A 9,255-nucleotide genomic window follows, 5' to 3' on the forward strand; every position below is an offset into this window, starting at 1 on the left:
GGGGAAATGAGGCTTTGACAAAAGTCTGTTTTATTCTGTAAATATTTTACATTACATTTTAACACATCATTCTCAAAAAACTGACCATTTGAATTCTGTTTTGTAGATCTATGTACACTACCAGTTTGGAACATACTTTGAGCAAGTTTGGAAACATCTGAATTAATTTCTGTTTCTCATGATCCCTTTTGATACCCCTTTGATCTAAAGGCTAAAGATTAAATGCTTGAAATTAGTTTTACAGACATACATTGTGCTATCCATTGAATTTCATTACAACAGTGAATTTGTTTTATTTATTTATTTATTTATTTTTTTACATTTTTTTTAAATGAATGAGGTAGACTGGATAGTGAAGGAAAAGCATCCAACTGTGACTTAAGTTGGTTGAGAATGCGTACAGCATAATAACCAACATACTTCCACTTATATTATTATTTTATAGTTTTAATGACTTTACTATTATTATACAATGTTGAGAATATTCATAATAATAGGGAGTTTAGGTGTTTTGAGTGGTAGTCTACCTAGATATTTGCATAAACATCTCTAAATGCACAGATTGTGGCAAGTCAATTATGGCTGATATCCAAAAATTATATCAACTTTAAATGGGGCTGATCAAGTCATTACTTATTTGAGCACACTGTGAATTAATTAATGATGATTATGAAATGATTTAACCACAAATGTCACAAATCTTTCCTATTTACCTCTTAAGCCCTATTTAGGCTACTTAATCTTTTCATCTGAAAGCAACGATTTAAAGTGAAAGAGTTCATGGCTGTAGCAAATGGGTTTCCGGCAAGTTTTTACGGTGAGCCAGGCGTGATTGGGCTCCTGGCCAATGGCATCAGTGCTTTCCTTGTCCTACTGCAGAACTTCCATGGTGCCAGGACTGGCATTCCTGCAGAGGGAGTGGAAAACATTTTAGCAGGTCTTTTATTACACTATATACACATTGAACTCACTGATTTTGACAAAACCAATGTTAAAGGTGATGAGTGTAAAACAATTTTTATTTTATGTTAAAATACTTTCTCCTAAATCCCAGTTTAATATGCAGAGACAACTATAATTAGCCCATTTGTAAAGTGTAAACATTATAGCTCTGTGGCACTATTAAAACGTTGCGCTTTGTTTGAGCATCCTGACCGACCTGACACGGCAACATTGGCTCAACCACTGGTGGGGTTTGGGTTTGGGGCAGGGTCTATCTGATTTTCCGTCCAGTGGCAGATGGCAGAAGTGTTTAGGAGTGTTTAGGTGTTTAGGTTTGAAATGGTGATTATTTTTGCAGTTCTATTTGGGGTCATTAGTGGTGCAGAATTTACACACTTCACCTTTAATTTCAGCAAATAATTAAAATACATTCTCATTGTGTATTATTTGCTGGTTCAATTTAGTTGAGTATTCCAGATTGTTTAGTACATTGTGTGATAGATACATTCAGAAATTTAGCAGATGCTTTTATTCAAAGCGACCATGTTCCAAGAGTGGCCTCACAATACCTCATATGTTCCTTTCTTTTTATTGTATGTTAATTTATGCAGGTGTTCATCTCATTCTAATTGGCGGAGTGTGTCAGCTTGTGGCAGGCTTGCTGTCTTTCCGAAAATATGACCATCTAAGTGGCACGTCATTTGTAGGATATGCAGCACTTTGGGGGAGCTATGGGGCCACAAGAATCTTTCTAGGTGCCAACCAACCAAGTCCAAATTATTTAAATGAATCAGCAATGATGAATAGCACATCCCAAGAGCTTAACATAAACTCTACTCTCAATAAAACCATCACTTCAATGTACATCAAAGAATCTGCCATAGCTGGGCTGGTATCTTATATCCTTCTGTCCTTTCTACTGGCCTTCTGTTCAGCAACAGTAAACTACATCATGCCCTTTGTGTTTGGAGCCATAACCCTCACACTGATATTCGAGGCTGTAGGTCTGGTGGCAGGGTGGGCTCTTGTGGTTTCTGGCATTCTGGAGCTCCTCATCCTACTCTTTGCCATATATGGCTCATCAGCACTGCTAATCAAGGGATTAGCCCAACGATATGTGCTGAAAGGTTTTGGAAACCCTCTCTTTAACGTGCTGCTCCTAGGAACCACCAATGCTAGCAGCTCCCAAAGCTTGGGCCAGGAGAAGAAAAAAAACACCAAGTATGCTGAACCTATGGCCTTGGGATTCTTCTGCGACACTGTCTCACCGTTTATCTTCGCATTCTATGCCTTTGGCTACTTCCCATCAATCCAAGTAGCCGCCATCTGGATATCCATCAATTCCACTGCGCAACTTCTATCTAGCTATTATGCATACCTGCGTCAAGACTGCTACCATGCAACCAAGTTTGGCATGCATTGCCTATTTTGGTTGGTGAAGACCTGGGAAGAGTATGTGGTGTCTGCATCTATTGGCAGGACTGAGGCTGGTCAAGTAAGGCAAGCCATGGTTGGGAACTGGTTCTTCCTATGTGCTGCCTTGGTTGTCTGCATTGTGTGTCTCAACAAAGACACTCTTGAACTGGTTCATAATTCGTTTTTCGTCCTGGTGACCATATCAACCATCTCCCAGATCCCGATTAATGGCTACTACATCTTTTTTGGAGTGACCTGTTCCCTATTCACTGTCCTGTCCTTCTATGGCACCTTTGCACGGCTCATCAACACCATTGATGAAAAGTCCTTAATTCCAATTGGACCCCAACCGGTCTCCACTGAATCCCTCCAAAGATGTTTTGGCTACCTCAAGAGGTCTAAACTGGATGATCCTGAAGATAAAGGTGCACAGCTCCCTGATGCTTTATTTTATCTCACCAATGGAGTGGCCGCTCTCTCAGCCATTCACAGTGGTCAATCTGGACTGGCATTCTTTGACCTGACTGTTCCCTGGGTACTCATCCCAGGAGCCATCATCCAGGCCTATGTCAGTCGGCTTCAGTTACAAGGAGGCCAGAGGTTTGGCTCTGTCATTCCCTCGTTTTATGTAGCTATTTGGGCTACTTGGAGCTGGTTTAGGTTTGCAGGTATGACAGTATAATACTTCATTTATAGAATTAAAAAATACTTGAAATTTTGGGTAGAATTGTAAGATGATGTATTTTTCCCATGCAGGTCATCGGTTGCAAATATCTGCTGAGTCAGCAAATGGATTTGCAGCTGGGGCAATAACCTTCTTGGTCATCAATGCTCTCTTGATTCTAGTTGGTAGGTGTGTGTACTAATACATTCCATAGATACTCAGTATAATGCAAGTTTCGTCTTGTAATTTGAGAAATTGGCCTCCCTTCTTTACAGCTGCCTATGGCAATCTTGTTCTGTTGGCGTTGACCACAGTTATGGAGGTCATCATAGTCTGTTTTCTTCTCTCTGTTTTTGGAAGACTTCCTTACCAGTTGGAAGGTACAGTTCAGAATTTATCTTCACATGTCAGCTTGTGCTTGTTTCCATGCCATTACATATTGCATTCAGGATTCAACCAAGATGCTATTACCTAAAATATTGATGACTGTAATTTTGCCTAGTAGGACATGCTTCTGGATCTTTTGTTGATCCTGGAACATTTCTGTCAACAGAAGAAGTCTTAACTCTAACCCTAACCCAACATTTATCTTAACCAATGAACCAACCCTAAAATCAGAAGTAAATGATAGCTTTAGACATATGTTGTTCAAGCCCCAACCCTTGCCTCTAGCCTAGCCTTAATGCTATCCCTAACCATAAAATATGATTGATTCATTGGAATGTTGTTTCAGGACCAACAAGGATGTTGATCCAGGAACACGTCTGACTATGCTGAAAGTAAATATCATATCTAAAAATCACATTTCATTTTCCTCAAACTATTTTTTTTTAGTTGCTATGCTTGCCATTTTTGCCATCATTTGTCTGTATGGCATGCTAGCATCCCTTGTGAACAGTATCTTCTCAAAGACATTGACACCAGTTGGACCTTCTTTAATCAAGGTATAAGATTATTTACCAATGAGAACAAAACTTTTATGAAGTTTAATTAAGTCATACATTCATAGTTAGACAGAAAATTAGTCCAGCTGATCTGTTTCCCCAAGGCCAAGAGGAAAAAGGAATCTGTGAGCACACATCCATGTGTCACTGCTAATTCCCGGGAAACCAGTGGACTTCTCAAGATTGTCAAATTGCTGGAAAACAACGGAGTGTGTGGTATCCCTACAGACACGGTCTATGCCTTGGCTGCTTCCTGCAAGAACCCCAGTGCAATCGAGAAGATCTACAGCATCAAAGTTTGTGCTTTTATTTCTGCAATACAATATTCTATTGAAAAAGATAAAAAAAAGCTTGTGATCTGTCAACTGACCCAATAACTTCTCTCTGGTAGGACCGTCCTGCAGAGAAACCTATTTGCATCTGTATCTCAAGTGTGGAGCAGCTTGTGGCTGCAAAACCTCCTTTCAGTCCTCTTCTGTGGGAGTTCATGAGAAATGTCTACCCAGGAGGCATTAGCTGTATTGTTCCAAAGGGGGAATGGCTCTTCAAGCTTGGTAGGGTTGTTAACAGATACAGCAGTTACCGATAAAATATTTTCAGGCTTTAATCAGTGAATGTAGCCAGTGGTTCTCTACTGGTTTGCTTCAGGACCCAAATTCTACATTGGCGACATCAATTGGCGACCCAACAGAGTTCTATTTAATTTTTATTATTGTTCAGAATTAATTTAAAATGTCATTACAATCAAACTTTTTTATTATTATTATTTTTTTTTATTTTCTTTGCCAGTAGAGTTTGATTGGTTACAAAGCCTTTGACATCATCAAAAATATATGGGAAGCATTTTTTCCTCCCTTTTAAAAGTTGATGTGCCTCTATATTTTGTTATCCTAAATGTGCATGATTGCATGATTTGTTGCATATCATTATTTACATTTTAGCTTTGTTTTTGCCCTGATATCTGCCAGAACCTGATGAGAACCACTGATTTAAGCTGTTGTAATTTTCTCCGGTCGTGTTGTTCTCAGGTGTGGGACCTGCATATGACCGCGTTGGGACTAGAGACAGCATTATGATTCGAGTACCTGACCACACAGTTACGGCTCACCTTTGTGAATTCACCGGCCCTTTGGCCATTACATCAGCCAATCCCAGCGGAGAAGCTGACAGCATCCACCATGACATGGTCATAAAGTAAGTTATCATATACTGTATAAAAGCCTCAAGAAGCAGTAAAAAAAACTGTACGTAAAAATGTTGTGTAGCATACAGTAAATGAGAGTTTGTGAAGAATCTATTACCTTCAGAAGACCCCAAACAACATATTAAACACACAACTCTGTTATTATCTGTTTGGAGAACTGATCCATTTACTTAATAAGCAGTGTGTTCTATGATCAAAGGTTTTGTCGATATCCTAAACTGAAACCTATTCTGAAGCCAACTTTATTATGAGGGAGGATGTATTCTCCGCTTGTCTTGACATTTTATATTAAAACAAGAATTAATTTGCAATAGAAACACATCTTAATCTTGGCAGAGTTCCTTGAATGATGGTAACAAGGTATAATCAGCCCATTGTTTTCTTTCTTCAAACAGCCGTCTTGGGCACAAAATTGAAGGAGTTTTGTGTGACGGGGAATCAAATGAGGTGGTGGCTTCAACTGTAGTGAACTGCCTGAAAATTGATGAAGGTAAAATGATACTACAAATAGGTTTTTTTATGTCACTGATATACTGTATTTATACCATTATAATATTAATAATTACATATACATGTTCATTTCTCAGGAACTATTGGCTTTTTACGTGAGGGTTGTGTGCCTGCATTGAAGGTGAGACAGATTTTTGAACGGGTGAAAAACAACATGGTATAAAAAGAAAGACAAAATCTGCTTCTCCAGCATCTGTAGGTGCTTAATTTTATGTGAAGGATCGGTTAGTTCTCACACATGAAGAGAAAACACTGAAATAACTGCACCCAGTAAATAGGCTGCTTCAGTCCTGCACTTTATAGCATCAGCAGCAAATGTACAAGTTAACAAGAATGATCATGTAACATATTAAGTGAATATAAATACATGAAAATGCTGTGCATTTGCACTTCTATATTTTGCCAGTGGTTTTGCCAAGAGTTTGGTATCATAGTTTGTTTCAAAACTTCACCAAATTATGTTACCAATGTTTAAATACTGAACCATTCTCTTTATTTATTGCTATTTATGCATTCTTTCACTGTATCACATTGTAATGTTTGTTGCTTAATAGTAACTAAATTGTGTTGTTTTATGAAACTCGTAAGCAACAGGATCAGTGTGACAATTATATTTTATCTTTTTAAGATATGTCTATGTGTGTATGTATATATTGCATTGGGAAACTGTAATATACTGTATGTGTTCGTGTGTAATTTTTCAATATTCTTTATTACTGGCTAATAAAAGATTGGAACACAAAGATTGGTTTTGTTATGAAAATCAAAGTTTATTGGTCACATTTTTGATGGAAATGCAATTGAAAAAATAAATAAAAAATACTGCAAGCATGCATGCTGTTTGTAGTAAAACCAAATGAGAATAAATGCACACACAAATAGAAAAAAGAAAAAAAAAAGTACAAATTTACTAAACAAAAATACAGAATTCACTGACAATATACTGTATATAGGATACACTGAATATTATGTATAAACTGTTGCTTACATACATACAAATGCTCAGATCACATACATCAATAGTAAACAAAAGTATACAAAATAAGAAGATTAAGTATAAGTTGTGGTGCAATTTGCAGATGTATAATTAGGTACAATTTGCTATTCTGTAACTATTAGAGGTGTTCATAATTAGGATTATTTGCCATTTTAGTGGATTTTAATGCTAAAACACAACTTACTTTAAAAACTAGAAATGTAATAGTTCTAACTTTTAAGCACGATACATTCAGTTTCCTATGCGTCTATTCTTAGGCATAGTTGAAATGTCATTTTTAAGGAATGCAAACAGGCTTCATAGCACTGTTTTCTCAGGGAATAATAGTATGTAATAGCGATTTCTGTTTAGCTTTAATGATGGCCAATGTGGTCATAATTACATAAACACAAGCCATATGTTGAATTATTCTCAGTTTTTAGATTTAAAACACATGTGCTTCATTCACTGTAGTATCTAGAACAGATATTGTTTAAAAGTAGTATTACTTATAAAATGTTGTTTGCAGTTTTGTTTTTGTATGGCAGAATTTAATTTTTATTAAAGCTGATGAAGTTTGACACAAGTGAAATGCATTATTAAACACAATGTTGTTGTAACATTACTGTGAGTTTCACAAAGAAATTACAAAGAATAGAAAAAAGTTATAATATCAAATGAGATAAATACCTTCAATTTAATGGCATTGAATTATAATTGCATTTATTATAAATGCAATAAAATCAATCAATAAATTCCATGAACTCAGTATTCCATGAACCCAATTGTCATGTGTATTTTGTTAATTCATGTTTTTCATGTCTTTTATTTTGAAAAGTTTATTTCTGGTTCCTGTTTCATGTCATGTGTTCCCTAGTCATGTGATTCCTGTTTCCCTCCATGTTCTTGTGTCTTGTTTTCTTTAGTTCATTGTTTGATTATCTTGTTTAGAGCTCTGTTTGTTCATTGGTTGTGTTCTCCCATTTCTATGTATTTAAACCCTCATGTTTTCCATTGTCGTATTGTTGATGTAGGTTGGTTCATAGTCATGCCATGTAATAGTCAAGTCAAGTTCATGTTTTGTTTTTGTTTCATGTTTATGTTAGGGTTTATTGGATTTCACGTTTATCAATAAATTGCACTTGGGTTCTTATCATCATCATTGTCTTCATCATTATCATTACCAACAGCATCGTTACAGGATACTTGACCTGGAAAATGAACCCAGCAATCCAGCTCCTCCGCCTACGTCAGGGGTATTGTCCCCTGGAAGATTACGTGGAGGATTTTTGCACTCTAGCATGCCAGGTGGATTTTAATGAGGTGGCCCTCAAGGACTGTTTCCGTTTTGGACTAAGTGAGCTAATCTCCACTTTGCCTGGCCGTCGCAGTTCCCTCAGCCTCGCTCAGTATATCGACCTTGCCCTGCAGATCACTGGTTCTACGTTCACTGTGGAGGAGGCGGATGCCGGTGTTCCACGTCATGGCCACCGAGCCGGTGTTCCACGTCATGGCCGCCGAGCCGGAGTTCCACGTCATGGACGCCGAGCCGGAGCTCCACGTCATGGCCGTCGAGCTAGCGCCATCTTTTGTCACATAGAAGTGCCTGGCTGCTGTGAATTATACTGTACATTGTGCATACATAGATCTTTAGGGTAGTTAGACCACTTGACTTGGTTTATGTGCACACCTGAGCCTGCTCCGTGCCATGTCACAGCCATGCCTGAGCCTGCTCCGTGCCACGCCTGAGCCTGCTCCATGCCATGCCACGTCACAGCCACGCCTGAGCCTGCTCCATGCCATGCCATGTCACAGCCACCCTGAGTCTGTTCCACGCCATGCCATGACCACATCTGAGCAGTTGAACCTTGAGATGGTTCCCACCCTTGTACCCACCCTTAGTTCTCCTGAGCAGGCAAGGGGAACTTTCAACCCTCCGACCCCTTCTGGACCCTCCGAGCCCTGGACTCCGCCTTGGCCTGTCGGTCCCTCGACATTGCCTCAGCTCTGCGTTCCCTTGGCTCCAATGCGGTCCTTCAGCCTGTCGGCTTTGCCGGGGTCCCTTGTCCCTCCGGCTCCTCCTTGGTCTGTCGGTCACCTGGCTCGGCCTTGGCTCTCCAATCCTCTGGCTGTGCCTCGTCCTCCGATCCGTCAGCTCCACCGGGGACCTCCTTCCCTAAGGCTCCACCTTGGTCCTCAGACCCACCGGCTCCGCCTCAGTCTTCCGATTCCCCCAGCTCCACCTTGCTCCTCCGAGCCTCCAGCGGCGCCTTGGTCCTCCCTGCCTCCTGCTCCACCCTGGCCCTTCGAGTCTTCATCTACTCTCCGGGCACCAAGTTCAATGGTGTCGCCCTTCAAGTCTCTCATGGCTCCGTTTTCCCCTCAAGTCTCTCTCAACCCCACCTTCCACAGCTCCGCCCCTCGAGCCTCTCAGGGCCCCACCTTCCATTGACTCTGCCCTGGTCCCATGCCCCACGCCCTGTCTCGCCAGGCCACGCCCCATGCCTCAAGACACCCCAGCTCCCTACAGAACTTTGGAACTATGTCATGTTTAATGTGTGTGTTCATGTTTTGGGGCGTCGGGAGCCACCCCTTAGTG

At 39.9% G+C, this 9,255-nt stretch overlaps 1 protein-coding gene across 1 annotated transcript; it reads left to right on the forward strand.

Annotated features, from left to right (window-relative positions):
- Window positions 1-747: 747 nt before the first annotated feature.
- Window positions 748-6,411, forward strand: LOC127417946 (uncharacterized). The gene is made up of 10 exons (XM_051658231.1): window positions 748-937; window positions 1,554-3,026; window positions 3,115-3,207; window positions 3,298-3,402; window positions 3,857-3,966; window positions 4,071-4,262; window positions 4,358-4,520; window positions 4,995-5,160; window positions 5,566-5,660; window positions 5,758-6,411. Exons 1-10 carry the CDS (start codon window positions 781-783, stop codon window positions 5,841-5,843), a joined length of 2,640 nt encoding a protein of 879 aa, XP_051514191.1. The 5' UTR covers window positions 748-780; the 3' UTR covers window positions 5,844-6,411.
- The last annotated feature ends 2,844 nt before the right edge of the window (window positions 6,412-9,255 follow it).

The sequence above is a fragment of the Myxocyprinus asiaticus genome, chromosome 27 (genome assembly GCF_019703515.2).
Source record: "Myxocyprinus asiaticus isolate MX2 ecotype Aquarium Trade chromosome 27, UBuf_Myxa_2, whole genome shotgun sequence".
Taxonomy (NCBI): Eukaryota; Metazoa; Chordata; class Actinopteri; order Cypriniformes; family Catostomidae; genus Myxocyprinus; species Myxocyprinus asiaticus.